A 25,402-nucleotide genomic window follows, 5' to 3' on the forward strand; every position below is an offset into this window, starting at 1 on the left:
ATTGGTACAAGAAGGGTGTTTTTTTTCTTGCAACTTTGATGACCATTGAGTTCAAACTTTCACAGGTTTGTTATGTATATGGTGACATAAAATGTACACCAAGTGAGAACACTGGTCTTTGATAGTTACCAATGGTGTCCAGGGGTGGATTTCACAAAGAGTTAAGACTAGTCTTATCTCGAGTTAGGACCAGTTACTCGTCCTAACTTAGGACTATCCATGCAATTTGTATATCTCCTAGGACTAGTCCTAACTCTTTGTGAAATCGACCCCAGGGCCCTAAAGTTTTTATAAGGTTGTGGGTTCTATTAGAGGTAAGGTCGCTGTTTGGATTTTGTCAATATAGTTTAGTGTATAAAAATATAAATACAAGCAAATATATAAATAAATATATATAGAAGCAAGGAACAGGTGACCAGCACCTAGATAATCATAAATGCAGTATTAATAAAAAACCTCGGAGAGTTACACACTTTGATTGGTCAAAGACTGGTCTTTATTTAATCAGAGGTATATTCTAGCCAATCAGGATAGAGATCACTTTTTGTCTGTATTTTTCCAGCTTCGTGTATCACCAAGCTAATCCCCATAATCAGTACTTAAGCTATCTTTCTCCAGAAGACGATCAGAGCATATTAAAGGAACATGTTGCCTTGGATCGGACGAGTTGGTAAAAACAAAAGCGTTTGTAACCGTTTTTTATAAAATACATATGGTTGGAAAGATGTTTTAAAAGTAGAATACAATGATCCACACAAGTTTGCCTCGAAATTGCGTGGTTTTCCTTCTACTGTGCGAACTAACATGGTCGGCCATTTATGGGAGTCAAAATTTTGACCCCATAAATGGCCGACGTGTTAGTCGACGAGGTAAAAGGAAAACCACGCAATTTCGAGGCATGTTTGTGTGGATCATTGTATTCTACTTTTTCAACATTTTTCTACCCATATGCATTTTATACAAAACGGTTACAAACGCTTTTCAAAGACCAACTCGACCGATCCAAGGCAACGTGTTCCTTTAATCAAAACATTGAGTTGAAACCAACGGTTCTTTTCAGAACCACCAAAACTCATTAAAAGAATATCATTACTTTTCCAATAAGCTTACTTTCCATATCCTAATATTTCCACCATGCAAAGTTTCAAATCCTACTTATTTTGTTTCTGGTTACTTGTTTTTATTTTAGCAAATCCGAGAGCGGAAAAAGAGAGATTCATCAATGAGTTTGTTGGTGAAGAACGCCCTAGACAGTTTTGACTTCCTGAACGAGGTTGGAGAAGACACAGAGGACGTCTGTCTTACAGTAGATAGTGGCAGCTGCAGTATGGACGAGTAAGTTAACCTGAACCTTCTCACTATTGGTGCCATAAAGCATGTCAGAGTTTGGCCTCCAAAACTAAGAAACTATAGTTTCCTTTTTTAGTGAGTTTCATAAGCTCAATAGTCTGTCTTACAGTTGACAGTGGCAACTGCAGTATGGATGAGTAAGTTAACCTTAACCTTCTCACTATTGGTGCCATAAAGCATGTCAGAGTTTGGCCTCTAAAACTATTGAGTGAGTTTGATTAGCTCAATAGTCTATCTTACAGTTGACAGTGGCAGCTGCAGTATGGATGAGTAAGTTAATATTAACCTCCTTACTATTGGTGCCATTATGGGAGAGTTCCATGTATGGTAATTACTCTTAATATTAATGGAAATAAAAACCTTTGGTTAGAAGCCAACAGTGCAGCGTTTGATAGTATAAAGCATTAAGAGAAGTATTTCACTTCGAAGTAATGCGGTTATGTAGAAATGTCTCACTTTGTATGCTACAAAATTTGAATATGAGTTCCTCAGGTTGTTTTTCATTCTTCCTTTATATACAAAATGTTCTCAAAATTTTCAGCGATATGTCACAAACACAAGCCACTTTTGAAATGAAGTTTTGGTCGAAAGTATTGTGGTTTATAGAAATGTATCAGTTTTTGTGCCCCAAAAAAATTTGAAACTGAGATCCTTATATTGTGTATTACTCGTTCTTTATGGACATATTTTCTCAGAATTTATTAGTGATACATGTATCTAAAAAACGCAACCCACTTTTTAGTTTCCACGAAGAAAAAGAAAAAGCCCAGGGATACTTCTATATTCTACATTTTTGTTCAAGCAGGGAACCAGTCACAAACTGTGCACATAACATGATACTTTAGCTGGTAAACAGGTAAACCTTTTTCAGTAAGCCAAATAATGTTATGCTTAGTAAATTGTTGTGCTTAAGCAGCTTAAAGAAATTGCGCCCCTGTTTTCATGATTGAATTTTCCTGCCTGCTCAAAAAATTTCACATTTTTTTTTTTGTAGGAATAGATCAAGTTTCGCATCCGATGATTTCTGCAAATCTCAATCATCCGACAGACTGAGTGACTGCGCAAGTCTAGAGGAGCCTGTCCCGACGAGATGGGACTCCCCCTCCCCTTCCACCTACTCCTTCTCCACCACGCCCACAACCCTACCGATGACGAGAGCCAACCGGGGCTCGAGAATCATCAACATGAGCGAGAAACGCGAGAGTCGGCTGATCGAGATGAACGAGCAACGTGAGCGAAGACTAGTTGACTCGCCGAGCGATGTCTACGGACGATGCTGGGATGATGGGTCGACGGATGGTATGCCTAAGATGACAACGGGTAGCGATTCTATCGATAGTGTGCTGGTGCAACACTTGATGTATATTGAGTACTTGCTGAGTGTAAGTCAATAATTGATATGTGGTTTATAATTGTTATATGATTTGATGGCTAACAGTGACAATTTTGATTGCGGGTAGCGATTTTATCGATAATGTGCTGGTTCAGCACTTGATGTATATTGAGTGCTTGCTGAGGGTGTGTTTAAAAGGGAATTACACGTTTGGTAGTTATATCATTTGCCAGCAAACATGAAAAAACACAAGAGTTAAAAAAAATTACAATTTAAAGATTTACAAGAAAAGGCAATACAATGGTTCTAAAAAAAAGTAAAAAAATGTAAAAACACTAGCAAATTACTGAGAAACCTGGCCTGGCCGCGGGCAGATACAAGGATTATGTAGGAAACACCTCCAGTGGGGGTGGAACACAAAACACTACCCAGACGAAACAAAAGACAAGAACCCTGGCAGGGAAAGCCAATAGTTACAAAAAGTCACTTTCAAAGTGGCTGACCTTTTGGTCCGAGACAATAACGAATATATTATTACCAAGACAAAACATACCCTCCGCAGGAAAACCAAGTTTATAACAAAGTTAACAAGTAAGCTGTCTGATAAAAACTTATTTCTTTTCATGACCGTTACCAAAGTATGACCCTACCTATCAAGTAAAGATAAAATACCTCCTGAATGAAAAGTAATGTTTGTCTGTTTTACTTATACAGCACCTTGGAGCGTTCGGTCCGTTGAAGTTAAAGGAGACCATAGCCCTACAGAAGCTCAAGAAGCAAGCCGTTGTAATAGAGCAACTTGTAATACTAGCAGTGTCGACCTCACCAATCACAAGAGCTGATGATGGTATGTATCTTAATTCAGTCTTTTATTTAAAGCAGTGGACACTGTTGGTAAATACTCAAAATAATTATCAGCATAAAACCTCACTTGGTAATGAGTAATGGGGAGAGGTTGATATTATAAAAGATTGTGAGAAACAGCTCCCTCTAAAGTGACGTAGTTTTTGAGAAAAAAGTAATTTTCCATGAATTTGATTTTGAGACATCAAGTTAAGAATTTGAGGCCTCGAAATCAAGTATATGAAAGCACGCAACTTTGTGTGACAAGGGTGTTTTTTCTGTTATACATGTAGTTATCTCGCAACTCTGACGACCAATTGAGTTCAAATTTTCACAGGTTTATTATTTTATGCATATGTTGAGATACATCAAGTGAGAAGACTGGTCTTTGACAATGACCAATAGTGTCCAGTGTCTTTAAACACTTAGGGATAGCCATCATTCCAAGTCGCAGCAGCGAAGATATAGAATGGTCTTCCACATTAAGTCCTGGCAGCTGATTTTTTATTGACTATTTATGGACAATATGCTGAATAATTTTGATTTGAAAAATCCTGTCCAATCCCCCTTTTTTCCCCATGCTAGGGTTCTAAACAAAAAGCCATTAAAACTGTTTTCATTTTTACTTAACTGTTGCTTTTAACTGTACTTTCACTGCTTTTTTTTGTTTTGTCATTTCAGCCTTTGAGAAATGTAATGTCAGGCCGTTCAAATTTATTACATTTATACCCTTTTGATGCTTTGTATATTTTGTGTCTACATCTTTCAGTTTTTGGTTTTCAATTTCAACTTCATCCTAAACTCGTTTCCTCAATTCCTAAGAAGTTTTTAGAAATGTTTTTATTCCATATGTTATCGTTGCTACTTTGGATTGAAAATGATTTTAAATCCTTATCTCAACATTTCCCCCCAGTTTTCCCGGAACTTAAACTCAACCCAGTCCTCTTAGACTTCTGGCAGCACTGTGCAGAGAAGGAGGCCCTCTATGTTAACGCTGAATCATTCCTACTCCAGCTGGATGTGAAGTTTGGTGCTAAGCTCAGGACGACTCACCCAGACATCGCTGATGATGGTAAGTCTAATAGGACTCGGTGTTCCTGGTAAACCCTTAATAGTTGGGTCTCAGAATTCATCACTGCAATAACCTATCTTTCTGAGAGTTTGAATATACTCAGTGCCTTGAGTACCTTGTTTGGTAGATACGTGCGCTATATAAGTCTTTGATATTATTTTTATTATCAAGTTTTAAACTCGACTTTGAAATTTCTAGGGTATTCTTGACCTGATATTAACAACAAACAATGAATGTAAAAACACAGTGAATAAATAATGGAATAAATGAGTGGCGACGAGTTCTTCAACGTCCATTTAAAACTGGCAGAGTTTAAATGACACTGCTCTAGAAATGCAAAGGTTGTGGGTTCGAATCCCACCAGAGTAATATGCCTGTGATTTCTTTTCACAGAACTCTGGAAAGTACTGAGTATACAGTGCTATCACAGATCAGTGTATACATGTATGGGTAAAACCAAATGAATTATTATTATTAGTATCATTTATATGTTCGTCCTCGCAGTGTTTCAAAGTCTATGCAATCGAGTGATCGAGAGACCGGTGGATCTTTACAACCAGACAACAACTATAACACTCTTCCAGTATATCTCATTCTTTGCCACTGATGATCGTAGAAATCCAGAGAAATTCATTACGGATCTGACCAAAGAATGTAAGTAATGGACTAGTCGCTTTATTTGTTCTTCTTGAAAGGAAGTTAGCCAGGGGCTCGCAGGTCAAATTTAGAGGAAAGAATAAAGCACGGTAGTAATTTCTGCGAAAGCGAATGCTTGGTTGGCGTAGTGCGTAAAGGGCTCGCCTCTCACCATGGTGACCCTAGTTCGATACCCGGCTTGTGCCATATGTGAGTTGCATTGTTTTACGTTGGTTCTCTGCTGTGCCGAGAGGGTTTTGCATGCCTGCTTCTCGAACACGTTGTAGCTACGTCCTTCGCAGTTCAGCTCTTAGCTGCGAGTAAGGGTGATTAGCCTCCCCAAATTATTATATAATTTTGATGTCACAACTTCGCAACAAAAAATTTGACTTGTGCTCAACTCCTGCAAAAAAAAGCATTCACTGTGAAAACAGGGCTGTGACGCCAACATTCGTATTGCATTCGCAGTTGCAGAAAGTAGGAACCGGCTTTTCTACGTATGTTTACAAACTGCCTCTACTATCGGGCAATCTTGGTGGTCTTTTTGGTTTGACATCTGCTTTAGAATGGCAAAGGTCTTGGATTCAAATCCCATCCTAGTAAAATGCCTGTTATCTTTTTTCAAAGAACTTTGAGTTTATAGCATTTTACACACATCGCTGTTAGGGTCAAAACCAAACAATGTTATTTATCCCTGATGCAAAATTAAACATCTAGTAAATGCTTTACTCGTATTGCTTCACCTAAATTCAGTTCACATACACAATTCTCACACTATCTTTGAAACAAATTACGAACGGCTCCAAAAACCAAAAGTATACGTTGCTTTTAGTAATACAAGAAAAGATGATATTTTGACGTGGAACTAATTTGATTTGATTTCTTTTATGAATAGTTGAGTTAACGGCAAGTCTGGAGCCAAGCAACCCTGACCTCTTAAAGGTCATCAAGAAACTCCCCAGAGGGTCTCTGCTCTCCATCGGGAATCTACGAGCTCTCGGACTGCTGCTGTTAGAGGACCGTTCCACTCTACAGATGGGGGTCAGAATGTATTTAGATTCCATTGGTGGCGATGAACGCTTGAGGAAAAAGGTAAAACATTTTTAAAACATTTTTAATTTTTTATACATTTGATTGGTAGCATGGAGTGCGTTTTGGCGACCTAAACCAAAAACTGTTTCGGTTGTTAGTCGTCGGTTCTGCTGTTCAGACTGAACGATAACCAAGTTGTGAGCTCGGTGACCGTTTTGGTTATGACGTCAGTTACAACTATTGGTTACAGCCGCTAAAACGCACCCCTGCTGCGAAGCAATTTTATAAGGGGTGGTTCACAATAATCAACACTTCCGCAAGCGTACAAATCATACACCTTTTGAATACCCCCTCCCTCTCCCTAAAAAGTGTAGAAAGAAAAATGTGGTTTTGATCATACTCCCTTTTCCAGAGATGCTTTAACGCGGATTGCATGCAAACCCAGTGTTGTACCAGCACAGATATAAGAAACAAAGACTATACATCTTGCATGTTGTCAAACATTTAACATTTGTTTCTGGACTGTCCTCTATTTGTGATTGGGTATAGCTTATTCTGAATTTGTTTGATTGTTTTTGATGGTGCATTTTTAAAATTGTTGTTTTTTGTTTTTTAACCTTTTTGCAATTTTGCACCAGGATTTTTACATGTACATGTTTTATCGCATTTTATGATGTACATATTTTGTCATGTTTCTGTTTTTGCTTTGTGGAAATATTTGTTTGTTGACTGAACTTTATTTTCATGTTTTTTTGCATGTTTTTCAGATAAAGTTTTCTTCAATATGATTTCTGAAGTCTTTTCCCATTTTTGCATCAATATTATTACATGTTTTTCTGCATTTTATGATGTATATCTTTTGTAAACTTTCTGTTTTTGCATTGTGGATACATATCATTGCCTACTGAATCTGATTTCACATAGTTTTCACATGGTTTTTAGATACAGTCTCTTTAAATACGACTTAATTTTAGACGGTAATATTTTACAGAATTATTTTTTCTTGTATGAATATTAGAACCAGTATGTTTTCAGACTGAAATTAAACAATGATGTTAATTATCCTTACCGATCGTTTATAATAAAAAAAAATTATCAGCTAGGCTGTACCATGTAAATGTAATTATTTTTTAGTACTTTTTATTTCGATTTTAATTATTGTAGGCCTACATACTTAGCTTGGTTCAATCATACATGTAGTTAGTGCTTATATAGGAACTTTTAATACTTTAATTTAAAGATTAATTTTCTCTTATTTTATAGTTTATTTCTAACACTTGCCAGTACCATTTGATCATGCTCGTTGTACCTCGTTATTTCAGGCGGTGAATGTATACTTGGAGTGCTTAGAGGAAAGAGATTTATCACTACGTCAAGCTGGATGTGCTGCCATTGCTGCTTTAAAGGTAACTAGCAAGAGACTTCCTAAATGACCATCAATGTTTTAGCCACGGTGGGCGGTGCTGGGCAGGCCTGCCCTGGGCGGGCCTGCCCAGGACTCACAGTTTTTGCCAAGGACTCTGAGCAAAATACAATGTGCCGGAACAAAGGGGTGTCAGAACATAGAGGATGATCAATTCCAACCTTCAGCTCCCCTGAGTTCATTTCACTTTAAATAATTGTCCTTCTTGTAGCCCCATACCAAGAGTGGCTTTGAAGGCAGTGGACACTATTGGTGATCACCTAAAATAATTATCAGCATAAAACTTTACTTGGTAACGGGTAATGGGGAGAAGTTGATAGCATAAAGCATTGTGCGAAACGGCTACCTCTGAAGTGACATTGTTTTTGAGAAAGAAGTAGTTTTTCACGAACTTGATTTCAAGACCTCAGATTTAGAATTTAAGGTCTCGAAATCAAGCATCTGAAAGCACACAAGTTTGTGTGACAAGGGTGTTTTTTCTCTCATAGTTATATGGCAACTTCGACGACCAATCCAACTCAAATTGTCACAGGTTTGAAATTTATTTGGGGAGAACTTACATAACAAAAAATGAACATAATAGAGCAGTGGCCCATGATTGATGTAGACTTATTTTGTGACTCTTTTGTTTGATTGATTATAGGCTACAGAAGCTTTAGACCAACTGCTGTATCTACTGAAATGTGACATGGATGACGTGAAATCAACGGCCAAAGAAGCTCTCATGGCTTTCGGTATGTTAACTTCTTAAAACATAGGGACATAGTAATAATAACAACAGCGCAGTATGCTCATGGCGCTCCAACGTTATTACCCCTGGTAACTGGGCCTTGAATCATTCCTTAAACCATCTCATGTCCCTGGGGAGTATACAGCCTTGTGAAACAAATGCGATTCTCTGGAGTGTCTTGCTCAGGGACACAAGTGTCACGACTGGGATTCGAACCCACACTCTGCTGAGTAAATAATAATCTGGTGTGCAAAATAGAGACAACATGGGAAGCGGCAGCCAGGGGATCACCTTACAGTTTGTATGGCCTCTGACTGGCACACTCGAATAAAGATACTAACAACATAGGGTGACTGCTAACAGCAGTGCTAGAAAGCTCGGTTGGTAGAGCACCTGCCGTTAAGCTGGGAGTCGCTGTTCAAGTCCCCCCCCTTATTAAAACTTGTCATGGAACAGTCTTCCAGAGGTTGTTAAACAGGCTGAGACATCAGAACAATTCAAAACCCGGTTAAAAACATTACTGTTTACTTAGTACAACAATTGTTGATTTCCTTTTACAGCGCATAGGGACCTCACGGTGATATGCGCTATATAAGAATGGTTTTATTATTATTATTATTATTATTATTATTATTAATTCTCTGTCCAACCCCCCAAAGTACTTCCAATTAGAAACCCTTTTTTTTTTTTTTACAGGTGAAGAAGGAAGACAAGCCTATGAGCAAATATCCACCACTTCATACGGAACTTACAACCACAACTACTCCGAGATTGAAGTACCAGTCATGACCACCGAGTTGTAAATAAAGAAATGATGAAGGGGGCACATCTCAAAACTTGTCCAGCTTTTACTTTCATAACTCTTTGATTTGTGTGGAATATATGACACAAAATGTCAACTTTCCCATATGACCTGTGTAGTATTGTGCCTGCCAGAATATTGAAAGAATGTACAAGGTCACACTTATTGTAAACAAAGCTCACATGGTCTATAGCTACATGTATTAATCAAACCTGGCATTGTGTAAATCATAAAATAAAATTCTTTATTTATTTTGTTCAAACCGAACCATGGTGCTTGAAATGATGGAGTAGCCTTCAAAACAAATATTCCTGAAATTTATAGATGTCACTTGAAATTTTATCTGTTAGGTTCAACTTTTGTGTTTATGAATTAAACAGCACCTTGTAAACCATTACATGATGCTATAAAAGGATTAGGTCTCATAATTCAAACGTAGTCCCACACACCTTGCAGAAAAATACTGAGTGTTTAAGCACCTTGAGCTTACCTGATTGACGGATATGCGCGCTATATGAAAAGCCACTATTACTATTATTATTATTATTATTATTATTATTATTATTATTATTATTATTATAATATACATTTTACAGGATGTATGTTTGGATGGCATTAAAAGCTTTTAAAGTGAAGGGAACACTTGCCTGATTTGGGCTGTCACACGTGCGTCGTGGGCGGAGCCTACTGGATCGGCCTTTTGCCTCCAGATGCACGTTATGCCACCCACTCCTGAGGCTGAACAAGGGTTGCCCCTTTAACAGTTCATTAAGGATGTAGGCATGGGTATCACCCACTAGGAGCCTGGTTGGTAGAGCAAAATGCACTATTTTCCAATTTCCTTATTTTACTATGTAAAATCAACTGCCACAAAAGGCATGTGGTGCCACCCACTCTTGGGCTGAAGGGTTGCCCCTTTAAGAGTTTGTAAGGATGTAGGCATGGGTATCATCCACTAGGAGCCTGGCTGGTAGAGCAGAATGGACTACCTTTTCCAACTTCCACGTATTGCCATGCGTTTTTATATGCAATTAATATTATTATGGCTGAGTTTTGTTTTCTACTTTATAAATTGTGCTGCATTGGATGCAGAAATCATCCATTTCTGGATTTGTTTAATTGTTTTTTTAACAAAGAGACATTGATTAGACTTGATTGTTTTTGGAAGAGCAAATTTTACTTGATCTTCCACTTTTCATTAAACACACTTGGTAACGACACTGCTTGGCCGACAGGAATAAACCCCTAAAAACAAAAGGCATTTCTATCTACAGTTTGTGACTGGAGAATCCAAACCGCTCATATTATAACCGTTTTGCAGGGGATTTTGTGCTATTTCAATTGAGACAATCTAAATATTAAAATTATAAAATAAACCAGTTGAACTTTGACCAGTACTGCATTTTTACTTCACATCTAAAAATCAACACCGTAAATAATGTAAAAGATTTGGCAGTAACACGCAAACAGGACCTAATGTACATAAATTATATACCACCAGTGCAGTATTACAAATTCCATAATTATCGTTAATTATGCGTTAAATTGTAGTACACGATCTCAAGGTATTTGCATATATGAATATTTTATTAACGTCCAATTGTTGTATAGAAAGTACCATTGGGTCATAGATAATACGCAAGCGCAGAGTAGTGACTAATGCATGTTCATTATATTACTGAAGGTCCTTGACGGTTTCTACAGCCCCACAGACACCTTTAATGCATACACAGTTGTTATACTTTAAACTAGGCCTAGTTATGCGTTGTGAATGATGTTCAAAGATTATTTTTTTCAGATGTTCATATTTAAAAAGTGTATATTATTTAATGCGATAATTGTTTTTGGATGTCCATCATTTTGCTTTTTTTTGTAAAATGCACACAAATGGTGTTTATGTTCTTAGGGCCTGATCACATGAGGCAACATTTACAGGCAATTTGGAGGCAACCAACTGCAGTGCATGCAACAGGACCACTTTGGTAGCACATGAGTATTTCTTTTTGGGTTTTTTTCCCGAACATTATCAAGAAAAATATGTGAACAATGAAATGTTAATGCCTTTTCTTCCTTGAGATTGCTTGGAACTGGTTGCCTATATCAACAATCAAGCACCCTTGGCCTTACGTCCTGACTTAAGGATTCTGCCGAGTATCAACGTAAACGTAGACGTAAACGTAAACATAAACGTATAAATTGCCTCGTGTGACACGACCCTTATAGTAGGGAGGTTTCGCTCTCGAACGGATACGCATACGTTTAGCTACCCGTAACATACGTGTAGCAAGCAGGACATCAGTGTCGTCTGCACGTATAGCGAGTAGCGTATGACGCCATAATAATTACGTGACGTATCCGTCGCACTAACCATAGAACAAGGAACAGTGCCCTAACCGCTATTAGCACGCGAAACCTCCCCAGTGTAGCTTATATACCGCACCAGCAAAAATATAAAGTCGGTGAAAAATCACTTCAAGTTAAGTCTTAAATTTTGTAAACACAAGACTATTTGTGTTTAGGGCGTACAGTCAAAGGATAACTTAATGTTACTATTGCATCCTCAAGATCCGCCCATAAAATAAGAAAAAATGTAAATAATATGGACATAAATGTACAAATAATAGTTATACGAGATATTATTAGATTATTATTTCATGTTTTTTGTATACCAGAATTAGAGTACGAGAAATCAGTTGTGTGAAGCTATCTGAGCCCAAATTTATTATAGTCAGTGATGTTGAGTACAAGAAAATCACTCGTAAGCAAAAGTGTTTGTGATTTAACCATGTTCCTGAGATCGGTTCCAAATGGTCGACCAAAGTAGTCAGCCAATGGTCGACCAGCCTGGGCTCGAGTCAAAAATAGTCAACCATTAGTTAACCATGGTGCACACTCGAACTTGCTCCTAGCAATGTTGGACAAGATTTTACAAGGGATCCCGGACACTCCAAAAATCATTGTCCTTTGACCCGTGGTGCATTTTGTAAAATGTTACAACCATGCTACAATTTAGCAAGGGACCCTCGCTTAATTGCTCTCGTGTGAAAGGGGCTTTATTTAAGGGACCATCGGTCACAATCAGGTTTGCAGGATGCCATGTTCGGTCAAATTGTAGACTTGATTTCAAGTCTGAGACTAGGGTTATTTTTCTGCATAAGCCACGCAGAATTCCCCGCAGATTTGCTATCAGCCTCTCCCCATTACTCGTAATCAAGAAAGGTTTTATGATAATAATTTTTTTGAGTAATTACCAATAGTGTCCACCTTCTTTAATGTAAAAGAGTGAAAAAGCACTATTTGAAGAGCTTAAACACAGATGACTTTTAAGTTCGGAATACCTCAAGCTCAATTTCTGTTTTGGTACAAAATGCTACGGTTTGTGTAAAGTTCATGTATGTATTAAAGCTTACCGAATCCACATTGTGCATATTATTATTTAAATTGGCAATTTTGTTTTGTTTTGTATTAAGTCAAAGGATCCATGTATTGTTTTCATTCTTTACATGCTGGAATAATAAAAAACCACTACAAAATGAGAAACGAAACAATTGTACGAGTCTTCGTTATACGATCATTTTACTTGATATGTTTTCTTAAAGACTATTGGTCTCCTCACTTGGTGTACCTCAACATATGGACAAAATAACAAACCTGTGAAAATTTGAGCTCAATCGGTCGTCGAAGTTGCGAGATAATAATGAAAGAAAAAACTCCCTTGACACACAAAGTTGTGTGCGTTCAGATGCTTGATTTCGAGACCTCAAGTTCTAAATCTGAGGTCTCGAAATCAAATTCGTGGAAAATTACTTCTTTCTCGAAAACTACTCCACTTCAGAGGGAGCTATTTTCCACAATGTTTTATACTTTCAACCTCTCCCCATTACTCGTAACCAAGTACGGTTTTATGCTAGTAATATTTTGAGTAATTACCAATAGTGTCCACTGCCTTTAAGTTGTATATTGGTTTTTTTTTTTTTTTTTTTGGGGGGGGGGGGGGTATGCGGTAACTGTGCGTGTGTGTCTACTAGCCAGTGAACTTTCTTGATATTACATTCTACTACTGCGGGGTAGATTTGTCAGATTGTTCGAGAGACTTCTCATCAGTTCTGAAAAAGAACTGCCCTGCTTGTTAATTTTCTACCTGGGACTATAATACATAAGCTTGTATGATTGTTTGTATTAACTGTAATAATGGAGAAAGAGAAACACCATTGTCGTACAAGTTGTGGGCTTTCAGATGCCTTGAATTCGAGACCTCAGCTGAGGTCTCGAATTCAATTCAAATAATTATTTTAGTGAGAAACTACTTCTTAAAAACTACGTTACTTCAGAGGGAGCTGTGTCTCACAATGTTTTATACCATCAGCCTCTCCCCGTTACTCGATACCAAGCAAGGTTTTATGCTAATAATTATTTTGAGTAATTACCAATAGTGTCCACTGCCTTTAAACGTAACAGTGTCTTGATTACACTAATGATTATGAATGACGTGTCAATTTAAATTGACATTTTGTGTTTCTACGAAGTTAATGGCTTTCCCCATTACTCGTCACCAACAGAGGTTTTATGCTAATAATTATTTTGAGTAATTACCATAGTGTCCTGTGCCTTTAAACGTAACAGTGACGTAATTACACTAATGAGTATAATGACGTGCCACTTTAACTTGACATTTTGTTTTATTAATTTTTGTTTGTTTGTGTTTTTACAATTAATTTTGTGTTTCGACGACGCTAATGGCTTTGCTTTGTCAGCCCATTGCGTGGAGAAGCATTTAACATTTCTGTAGTGTCACGCGTGAATACACCAACATTGCGATTAGTCTTTTTTGCTTCGAGAAAAACTCACTGCCGTCGATTTGACAAATCTCTTCCCAACTTAAGACTAATCTTAGGACTTAGGACGAGTCCCAACCCTGCACTGTAGCATGCAAACATTATATTAAGATTAATCATAAGTTAGGACTAGTTACTCGTCCTAACTCGAGATAAGACGAGTCCTATTAAACTCTTTGTGAAATCGACGACAGGAGGTAAAAAATGTCAGGGCAATCCTTACCATTTTGGTGAGAAAGCAGTTTGCAACAGCTAATTATATTTTCTCTTAAAAAAAAAATAAATAAATAAAAACAGTATAAGCAGACTTTAATAACAGCAGTTCAAAACATAGCAACTTCAATCGCAATTTCTCTTCAATTTCAATTTTGTTTGAGCACCATCAAGATCTATTCTTTATCGAACCAGAAACTAATTTAGAGCGTCGAGAATACCAGGTTATATTATGAAATTAATTTAAATAATAACAAAATTGAATGAAGTGACGAGTGCTTGAATGATCATAAAACTCAAGTGTTTTGATGGTTTGTTGTTAAAACCTCATTAAAGTAATGGAGAGTCTGTAATAATATTGTTGCCAATTAAAACAGAGCTAATAAAGCACATACTTACACGTGATAATCAATTCAGGTTAACTTTTTACGAGAAATTGTGTTGTACTTTGAACAAGTTAATTTTTAACTACATTTTTTTCATGAACTTTTCACATTTTCGGCTTAAAATTGTCATTGGAGAATTTGGAGGTTTAAAGAGTGACACTGAACACGTTTGGAAATTGTCAAAGACCAGTCTTCCCACTTGGCGTATCCTATCAAATGCATAAAATAACAAACCTGTGAAAATTAGGCCCAATTGGTCATTGAAGTTGCAAGAATAGTGTAAAAATAGTGTACTTTCAGTTAGGAATAAAAAGGCTTCTGGCCAGAAGTCTTTTATTAATTTAGTGAGAAATTTCCTTAAAAAACTACGTTACTTCAGAGGGAGCCGTTTCTCACAAAGTCTTATACTATCAACAGCTCTCCTTTGGTAGTTACCAATGTAAGGTTTTATGTTAATATATATTTCGAGTAAAAAATACCAATAGTGTCACCTGCCTTTAAGTTGCATTGTGACTCGAAGAAGATGTTTTTTTCGTTTATTAAACGATAACTTGTTAACTGAGGGCGCTGATTATTAAGCTTTTTGAGATAATTAAAGGCAGTGGACACTATTGGTAATTGTCAAAGACTAGCCTTCACAGTTGGTGTATCTCAACATATGCATAAAATAACTAACCTGTGAAAATTTGAGCTCAATCGGTAATCAAAGTTGCGAGATAATAATGAAAGAAGAAAACACCCTAGTCACACGGAGTTGTGTGCGTTTAGATGGTTGATTTCGAGACCTCAAGTTCTAAATCTGAGGTCTCGAAATCAAGTTCGTGGAAAATTACTTCTATCTCGAAAACTACATCACTTCAGAGGGAGCTGTTTCTCACAATGTTTTATACTATCAACCTCTCCCCATTACTCGTTACCAAGTGAGGTTTTATGCTAATAATTATTTTGGGTAATTACCAATAGTGTCCACTGCCTTTTAAAATGGACACAATGCTAGGTTTGTGTAAATCTGTCTGTATATAATAAATCCAAACAGAACTGTGCCCTCAAATAGTGTCCACAGTACCCCCACTCCTCCCCCGGAAAAGAAATGCTCTTACAGACGTCACGTTGATGTGTGTTGCTGATTGAGTCGGACTATTCAATTCAATTCAAGAATACATATTTTATGTCCATACCCTCGTAAAAGAATAACAACAGTTACATAAAATAACAACAGTTACATGTATTACGGAGTAAAGCAAGACATTATACTAATATTGACGCAAATTAGTGGTCAGCTTCCTTACTGTACTATGGCTCTACATTTTTGTGGGAGATCCGTTGATAATTGTTTCAGATTTTGATTGATTTGACTGCTAAATGGGAGTGCCATAAAGATTACACGCACTGCAAAGCGGAGTGTTTTGCGCTAAACGCGTGTATGTGGTTTTTGTGTGCATGCTCGCCTCAAATAAAGCTATAAAAGCCACTGTTAATGGGGATCACGACGAGCATATTTTTATGTGAAAATAACTCAGGGAGCTGAAGGTAGGAGTTTACATTCCTCCTAAAATTTTCCAGATTGTAGGATGGAGGGAAACATGCACCAGGCAGGGAGTTCAAAAGAGATGCAGTCTGTGGAATAAAGCTGTTAGAATGACTCTTTGTTCTACATCTCAGCAAATCAAGAGTGTGTGGGTGACAAGAAACAGAAAGCTTGGTTTCGGTGACGGGCAAAGTTTGAGTTATTGATATTCCTCTTAAAACAGTCCAGATTATATGATGGCGGGAAACATGTACCAGACAAGGAGTTCCAAAGAGATGCAGTTAGTGGAATAAAGCTGTTGGAATGGTTCCTGGTTCTACATCTCAGTAAGTAAAGAGTGCATATGTGAGAAGAAGTAGGACATCTGGCTTCAGGCTGGACAATTCTGATAGTCTAACTACGGTCTAACCGGCAAGAAAGCAGTTTTTTTTGTAATGGTAATAATAATGAAATAGTGGCTTCGTAATAGCGTTCGTATCCGTCACTCAGTGACGCTCCTGGCGCTGTAAAATTCAGTGTTGTCATGCTATGGTATGTGGAGTTACTTTTGTTGAGTAATTACCAATAGACCTTATGCACATGACGTCATTTCAGTACGGCGCCCTCGCCTTGAGGTCAAAAGGAGGTTGTTCATTGGCCAATCTATGTGCGTTTCGATTGTTTCGTCACCGTTTGACCTCAAAGATGGCGGCTGGGTGACGTCAATGCATAAGGTCTATAGTGTCCAGTGCCTTTAACAAGTGTAGTCTTCTTTCATATTATTTCTTGTTTATGATACACGGTGGACTTGCAATAAACTCATGGAAGATTCCCGACCAAATGTAGTAAGCCTACATGCTGTTCTTTTTGTTTCGAAAATAGATAATCTGCTATAATCACATACAATGACTGCATTCGTTCGTTGTGTTATTTCACGCCCTGATGGGGGTTCTGTTCATTTATTTTCAAGAAGCAGTTCATGAAATCTTACAGAAAAGTTTCTGAAATTATTTGATACCGTCTGTACTCTAACTAAGTTACTCAATATACGCATGCGTCCATTTAATACGTTAAAGGGTCTGGGTACTTTTTACACAATGTCCACAGATTTACATTGAACTAAAATACTTTGAAGATAATGATAGTAGAAAGCTTCCTTTAAAATATTACTCCGGATGAGGTGCTGTAGTTTTTGAGAAGAGTAAAACAACGTCACGAAATTCTTTTAGTCTCAGTTTTAGCATGTAAAAACGAACAATTTTTTTACCATAACATACCATAACTGGTTACTACGTTTTTACATGAAAAATAATTAATATAATTATCGTTGTGACTTTTTGTCTTCTTTCTTATTTCTCAAAAAACTACAGCACCTCAGCAAGTAATTATTTTAAGGGAGGCTCCCCACTATCATTATCTTCAAACTATTTAAGTTTAGTGTAAATCTGTGGACATTGTGTTAAAAGTACCTACACCCCTTAATATTTGCATGCAGGTGGGATCATCGGGTGTGTTCAACAATGGTATTACTACACGCGAGAGTGTAAGCTTGTTTTTGTACGAGTCAATAAGAAAATGCCCCCAAAACAGCGGACCGGTCTATGTTGCAAAACATCCAGCGAGTAAACTACCTTGATATGTGTACTACAGACATATTAGATTAATATGTTGTGTGTAACGCACTGTTTTTCGTCCCCCCCCCCAATGTACGGTTCCTTCTTTTCATTTGTTGAGAGTTTCATCATGTGAACAAAATCCCCAACACCATGTAAAACGAGCCTTATAGTTAAACTAGTTAAAAAAAACCCAGAAAAAACGAGCAAAGAATCACGAAAATGGTGGGTGGAATTAGAGTTATTTTCTGCATTAAAACTTAATTGCGACTGGTCTTCGTGTTTAGACGAAATAACCAGACTTCATGAAAGATGGAACTGGAGGTTCATCAGGTTCTTTAGACTTCTTGAAAGATGGAACCGGATCTTCATCAGGTTCTTTAGACTAATTGAAAGATGGAACCGGATCTTCATCAGGTTCTTCAGACTTCCTGAAAGATGGAACCGGATCTTCCTCGGGTTCTTCAGCCTTCTTGAAAAATGGTACCGGATCTTCATCAGGTTCTTCAGACTTCCTGAAAGATGGAACCGGATCTTCCTCGGGCTCTTCAGCCTTCTTGAAAAATGGAACCGGATCTTCATCAGGTTCTTCAGACCTCCTGAAAGATGGACCCGGATCTTCATCAGGTTCTTCAGACTTCCTGAAAGATGGAACCGGATCTTCATCAGGTTCTTCAGACTTCCTGAAAGATGGAACCGGATCTTCCTCGGGTTCTTCAGCCTTCTTTAAAGATGGAACCGGATCTTCATCAGGTTCTTCAGACCTCCTGAAAAATGGACCCGGATCTTCATCAGGTTCTTCAGACTTCCTGAAAGATGGAACCGGATCTTCATCAGGTTCTTCAGACTTCCTGAAAGATGGAACCGGATCTTCATCAGGTTCTTCAGACTTCCTGAAAGATGGAACCGGATCTTCATCAGGTTCTTCAGACTTCCTGAAAGATGGAACCGGATCTTCATCAGGTTCTCCAGACTCCTTGAAAGATGGAACCAGATCTTCGCCAGACTTCAAACGATCCTGCTGGCCAAATGTGAAAAAAAGGTTTAGAATCCATAGTGGTATGCAAGGTTTTCTTTATTAAAGACACTGGACACTATTGGTAATTGACAAAGACCAGTCTTCTCACTTGGTATATCTCAACATATGCATAAAATAACAAAATTTGAGCTCGATTGGTCGAGTTGAGAGATTACTATGAGAGAAAAAAAAAACACCCTTGTCACACAAAGTTGTGTGCTTTCAGATGCTTGATTTCGAGACCTCAAATTCGAAACTTGAGGTCTCAAAATCAAATTTGTGGAAAATTACTTCTTTCTCGAAAACTACGTCACTTCAGAGGGAGCCGTTTCTCACAATAATTTATACTATCAACCTCTCCCTATTACTCGTTACCGAGGTTTTATGATAATAATTATTTTGAGTAATTACCACTAGTGTCCACTAAGGACACGTTGCCTTGGATCGGGCGAGTTGGTCCATGAAAAGCGTCTTGAAAAACGTTTGTTTTAAAATGCATTGGTTGGAAATATGTCTTTGAAAGTAGTATTTAATGATGCACACAAAAATGTCTGGAAATTGCACGGTTTCCCTTGAGCGTCGTTAACTAACACGGCATGCCATTTTGTGGTTTCAAATTTCCCACTCCCAAAATGGCCGACCGACTTATGTCGCAAAATAAAATGAAAACCTTGCAGTTTCAAGGCATTTTCGTGTGGATCATTATATTCTACTTTTAAAACATCTTTCTAACTAAATGCATTTCATACCAAACGGTTTTGAAACACCTTTCATAGACCAACTCGTCCGATCCAAAGCAACCTTTCCCTTTAATTTCATAGTGAAGCTGTCTTCCCACCCGGGCCTTGTTTCACAAAGCTGCTGAGCATGAGCCGCGTACCAGCCATACATTGTATAGGTCACATGGCTGGTAACATTTAAAGGCAGTGAACACTATTGGTAATTACTCAAAATAATTATTATCATAAAACCTTTCTTGATTACGAGTAATGGGGAGAGGTTGATAGTATAAAACATTGTGAGGAAAAGCTCCCTCTGAAGTGACGTAGTTTTCGAGAAAGAAGTAATTTTTTCGCGAATTTGATTCGAGACGTCAGATTTAGGATTTGAGGTCTCGAAATCAAGCATCTGAAAGCACACAACTTTGTGTGACCATAATGTGACAAGGGTGTTTTTTCTTTCATTAATATCTCGCACCCTCTACGACCGATTGAGCTCACACTTTCACAGGTTTGTTATTTTATGCATATATTGAGATACACGAAGACTAGTTTTTGACATAATTTTACCAAAAGTGTCCAATGTCTTAAATTGGTAAGCATATTTTTTGTTTGATTGGCTTATTTTTCGCTGACGCAGCTGTTTTCACCGGTTAGTTATAATTATCGCATTTTATATACGTTTGTAAATATTTAAAGCAATCCAACAATCCGATAACAATTCCATTCAGCAGCTTGAGGATTCTACGAACATTGAAGACATAGTACACTATTGGTTAGTATTCAAAATAATTGTAAGCAAGCGAGCAATGGAGAGCTGTTGATAGTATAAAACATTGTGAGAAACTGCTGCCTCTGAAGTAAGCGTAGTTTGTGAGAAAGAGGTACTGTCCCATTCAAATATTAAAATACTTCAGACCCGAAGCCTTTTTATTGGGCATCTGAAACCATACAAACTAATTGAACAAGAGCGTTTTTTTTTTCTTTCTTTATTCTTGTGTAACTTCATTCATTTCAGATACATTTATTTAATGTCAACATCAATCAATGCAGTGTGATAACATTGTTCAGAAAACATATAATAACCTGTACTAAGGAAAACTTAACCCAATTAATGAACAATAAATACAAACTAGTTTGACGTTAACATGTAGGAAAAAGATGAAGCAAAAGCTTTTTTCCCCTCTTTCCTAAAGACGAGGACAATTTACACAAAAAACGTACACTTCGATGACCATATGAGTCAAAATTTCCACAGTTTTGTTCTTTTATACATATGTTGGGATACACCAAGTGAGAATATTGGTCTTTGACAGTTATCAAAGGTATTCAGCGTCTTGATAAATAAAAAATATGTGGACAAAATAATTTCAGCCTACCTTCAGCAGAGGACGGGACAAAGCGCCGACCCACAATAAAACCAGCACAAAGGCAATGGCATGCATTTTGCTTGATGTAATCTTCACCACTGTACAGTTGATAATTGTTGATACCTTACTATTTTACTCACTGCTTAGGCCTGCATTTTATACTCAAAACCTCACAAGTGGCCCAAACGGTAAAAGCAGTTTATACTTCGCTTATAGATACCAGTATGTTTTTATCACTTGAAGGTTCGTTATAATTAAAATCTTGAGGACTTGTGTTTCAAGTGTTAATCAAATTTAAAAAGAGACATCAATACGTAGGGCCTTGAGACAAACTGTCCAAACCTTAAGCTTACAAGAAATAATATTTATTTCAATATTAAACACTTTATACAGCGCCAAATTAATTAAAAATGCTCCTATTAGGCGGTTTACAACAAGACAAACTATCATTAAAGGCAGTTGACACTTTGGTAATAATTCAAAATAATTACTAGCATACAACCTTACTTGGTAACGAGTAATGGGAAGAGGTTGATAGTATGAAACATTGTGGGAAACGGCTTCTCTGAAGTGACGTAGTTTTCGAGAAAGAAGTAATTTCTCACAAATTTGATTTCGAGACCTCATAAGATTTTGTGGTCTTGATTGAAGGCAAACATCTATACAGCACACAACCTCGTTTGACAATGGTGCTTTTCTTTCACAGTTATCTCGCAGCTTCGACGACCAAATTGAGCTCAAATTTTCACAGGTTTGTTATTGTAAGCATATGTTGCAATAACACCAAGTGAGAAGACTGGTCTTTGACAATTACCAATTGTTTCCAGTGTCTTCAATCATCATTTCCAAAGGTTTGTTAATTTATTTATGTGTTGGGATACACAAAGTGAAAATAACAGAAAAACATTTAAGACATTCATTTTTTCTTTTTTTTTTTTTTTTTTTTTTTTGGGGGGGGGGTCTGTTGTTTTTTCTTTTTCTTCTCACTATCAAAAGTTTATTCACGTGGTTGGCAAATGGCAATATCAATCAAACCATAACACGTTATAGGCATTACTATAAAAGGCCTAATCCACCTAACAATCAATATATGGGGCAATTTAATACCAGATGTTTCATGCATTCAGATTGCTCAAATATTTGGACTCGAGTTATTTTAAACATAGTATATTGGAACGTACAATTATCTTTGCAAGTGTATAGGCCTGCTTTAGGAGAAGTTGTAGTCCATGAGCAATTCATGTCTGATGTATTTTAATGCCTGCACTTGTTATACTGTGGAAACAAGCCTTTACACCATAATACCTTGTCAAGTGAACATAGAGACGTAATGCTGAGCGTTTTTTTTTTTAAAAGGTAAGTTCAAGCAATCATTAGAATGCTATAGCCATTGCACACTTTCGGAACATAAAAAAAAGTTCACAGATTTACAGATAACTTACAGGGTTTACAGAAGGTAATGGTGAAAGACTTCTCTTGAAATATTATTACATGAAATGCTTTACTTTTTAAGAAAACATTAAAACAATTATCAACTCACGATATCGAGAAATACGGATTTATTTTAAACACATGTCATGACACGGCGATACGTGCGGAAACAAGGGTGGGTTTTCCCGTTATTTTCTCCCGACTCCGATGACCGATTGAGCCTAAATTTTCACAGGTTTGTTATTTTATATAGAAGTTGTGATACACGAAGTGTGGGCCTTTAGACAACACTGTTTACCGAAAGTGTGCAATGGCTTTAAAGGAACGTTACAGAGTTGGTCAGAAACGAAATCGTGAAGATCACATATTTACATCAAACTTACACGGTCATGATGACAGTAGAAAGCATACATTGAAATATTTCTGCATGAAAGGTCATATTATTTGATGAGAAATAAATCATATAATTTCGCGTCGGGAGTTTATCGCTCATTGAGCGTTTTTTTTTTTTTTTTTTTTTTTTTTTTTTTGGGGGGGGGGCAATCAATGTCATGCAAAATGTGTAATCGATTTTTCACAAATTTTTCGTGACCCGGATGGCCGATCAATCCCCAATTTTTACAGGTTTGTTATAGTTTGTGTATGGTGGATATAATGAAGTGCTTTACACTGCCAGCAAATGTCTTGTTATAGCAAAAGCAATTCTGTAATGTTCCTTTAAAGCCATTGGAAACTTTCAGTATTTTCCAAAGACCCACACTTCGTTTATCACAACTAATATAGAAAATAACAAACCTGTGAAATTTAGGCTCAATCGGTCATCGGAGTCGGGAGCAAATAACGGGGAAAACCCACCCTTGTTTACGCACGTTTCGCCGTGTCATAACATTGTGTTTAAAATAAATCCGTAATTCTCGATGTCGAGAATTGATAATTGTTTTAATGTTTTCTCAAAAAGTAAAGCATTTAATGGAATAATATTTCAAGAGCAGTCGTTCACCATTACCTTCTGTAAGCCCTGTAGGTTATTTGTAAATATGTGAACTTTTTTCTGAAAGTGTCCAATAGCTTTAAAGGAACACGTTGCCTTGGATCGGACGAGTTGGTCTATTAAAAGCGTTTGAAACCACTTGTTATGAAATGCATTTGGTTAGAAAGATGTTTTAAAAGTAGAATATGCTGATCCACACAAGTATCACTCAAAATTGCACGGTTTTCCATTTACGTCGCGAACTATCACGGTCGGCTATTTATGGGAGTCAACATTTTGACTCCCATAAATGGCCGACCGTGTTCGTCGACGAGGTAAAAAGAAAACCACGCAATTTCGAGCCATATTTGTGTAGATCATTGTATTATACTTTTACAATATCTTTCTAACCATATGCTTTTTATAACAAACGCTTACAAACACTTTCCAAAGACCAACTCGGCCGACCAAAAGCAACATGTTCCTTTAAGCTAAGCCAGTGCACTTTCCTACATCAGACAATAATTGTCCCGGTATTTCTGCGGGTTGGATCGGCTGCATTTTGCACCACAGCACAACGTAAACCATTACATGCTGCATCAGATCCCGTATCTTAGTTCACACGTAGTCCCCAAAACCTTGCAGGACCAAATGCTAGATGTAGCAGCGACAGTGACGTCACTGAATGGCGGATATTAGAAGCCACCGTTATGTTTTATTATTATATTATAATACAGGTTTTCTCGGTCAATTTCGGAAAATGAGCAGCCAATTTAACCACCAAGCTATTCTATTTCGCACAAAATCGAATGCTACTCAAAAGGGTCATTCGACTTCGTTTTGGGATTAGTCAAATGTATTGTTGCGTCATTCGATTTAACAAAATAATCATTCAATTTAACAATTCATCAAAGCAGCATTCAAATTCGTAGACGCTTCTTGAGGCGTGTGTGTCACGAAAAAGAATGACGCTACGCTAAATTGAACAAAGTGCTAAAGGAATTTGACTCGATTCAAAACGAAATTGAATGGCCGAATTCTGAATTTTAAACGCAGTTAAAACTGGAGAGACAAACCAGCTTCAATTCGAGTGCATGAAAATGAATTTCACTGCTCATAATAAGTTTTTACAATTATTATCATTATTATTTATCCACAGTGTCAGTATAAATATTCTGCCTTGACTGGAATACACACTGCCCAACATGGTGACTAAAAGGCACAACATTTGTTTATTAACAGTAGTTCTTGCCTTCGTCGTGTCAAACTTATTCTTAATTTTATCAAAAGACTGGTCGATTGATCGCTCCAAACCGAAACCTTATCTGAAAAGAATGAAGATTGGTTCTAACCGACACAGCAATGTCAGCGATGTTAAATCGAAATCAGAACCAATAAGTCTTCAGAACAGTTCCAAAGAACAAACTGATAAAGTTGAACGCGCCAAGGAAGTAAAACCGAAATCGGAACTAAAAAGTCTGCAGAACAGTTCAAGAGAGCAAAAGAACACAGTTGAACGCTTCAATTTAGAAGTTAAACCTACCTCGGAACTGAAAACTCTGCAGAACCAAACCTTACTACACAAGAACGACACAGATGAACGCCTAAGATTAGGATCGGAACCAACAAGTCTACAGAATAGTTTCAAACAACACAAGGACACAGATGATCGCTCCAAGCTAGAAGTGAAGGCAGATTTGGAACTGAAAACTCTACAGAATAATTCAAAACAGAACAAGGACAAAGCTGAACGACCTGAGCTACAAGTAAAACCAACTACGGAAATGAAAACTCTGCAGAACCAATCCAAACAACATATGAACTCAGATGAACGCCCAGGGTTAGATGTTAAGTCGAAATCAGAACCAAAGGGTCTGCATAATAGCTCCAAACAACACAATGACATAGATGATCGCTCCAAGTTAGAAGTAAAGGCAGATTCGGACCTGCAAACTCTACAGAATAATTCAAAACAGAACAAGGACAAAGCTGAACGACCTATGCTGGAAGTAAAACCAACATCGGAATTGAAAACCTTACAACACAAGGACGACACAGATGAACGCCCAAGGTTAGATGTTCAACCAAAATCAGAACCAACAGGTCCGCAGAACAGCCC

At 37.3% G+C, this 25,402-nt stretch overlaps 2 protein-coding genes across 2 annotated transcripts in view; one reads left to right on the top strand and one right to left on the bottom strand.

Annotated features, from left to right (window-relative positions):
- The window catches only part of LOC139943257 (uncharacterized), a 46,840-nt gene extending 34,088 nt beyond the window's left edge, over positions 1-12,752 (top strand). Inside the window, exons 13-21 of the mRNA XM_071940077.1 lie at positions 1,190-1,335; positions 2,345-2,732; positions 3,398-3,530; positions 4,440-4,598; positions 5,103-5,252; positions 6,130-6,326; positions 7,589-7,672; positions 8,333-8,423; positions 9,116-12,752. Of these exons, the coding sequence (XP_071796178.1) occupies positions 1,190-1,335; positions 2,345-2,732; positions 3,398-3,530; positions 4,440-4,598; positions 5,103-5,252; positions 6,130-6,326; positions 7,589-7,672; positions 8,333-8,423; positions 9,116-9,222 (1,455 nt within the window). The 3' untranslated portion in view covers positions 9,223-12,752. The remainder of the gene's footprint in view (positions 1-1,189; positions 1,336-2,344; positions 2,733-3,397; positions 3,531-4,439; positions 4,599-5,102; positions 5,253-6,129; positions 6,327-7,588; positions 7,673-8,332; positions 8,424-9,115) is intronic.
- A 4,607-nt stretch (positions 12,753-17,359) lies between these two features.
- Positions 17,360-20,992, bottom strand: LOC139943281 (uncharacterized). Its single transcript, XM_071940106.1, has 2 exons — positions 20,892-20,992; positions 17,360-18,793 (listed from the first exon to the last, which is right to left on the bottom strand). Exons 1-2 carry the CDS (start codon positions 20,955-20,957, stop codon positions 18,161-18,163), a joined length of 699 nt encoding a protein of 232 aa, XP_071796207.1. The 5' UTR covers positions 20,958-20,992; the 3' UTR covers positions 17,360-18,160.
- Positions 20,993-25,402: the final 4,410 nt, after the last annotated feature.

The sequence above is a fragment of the Asterias amurensis genome, chromosome 10 (assembly GCF_032118995.1).
Source record: "Asterias amurensis chromosome 10, ASM3211899v1".
NCBI classification, from domain to species: Eukaryota; Metazoa; Echinodermata; class Asteroidea; order Forcipulatida; family Asteriidae; genus Asterias; species Asterias amurensis.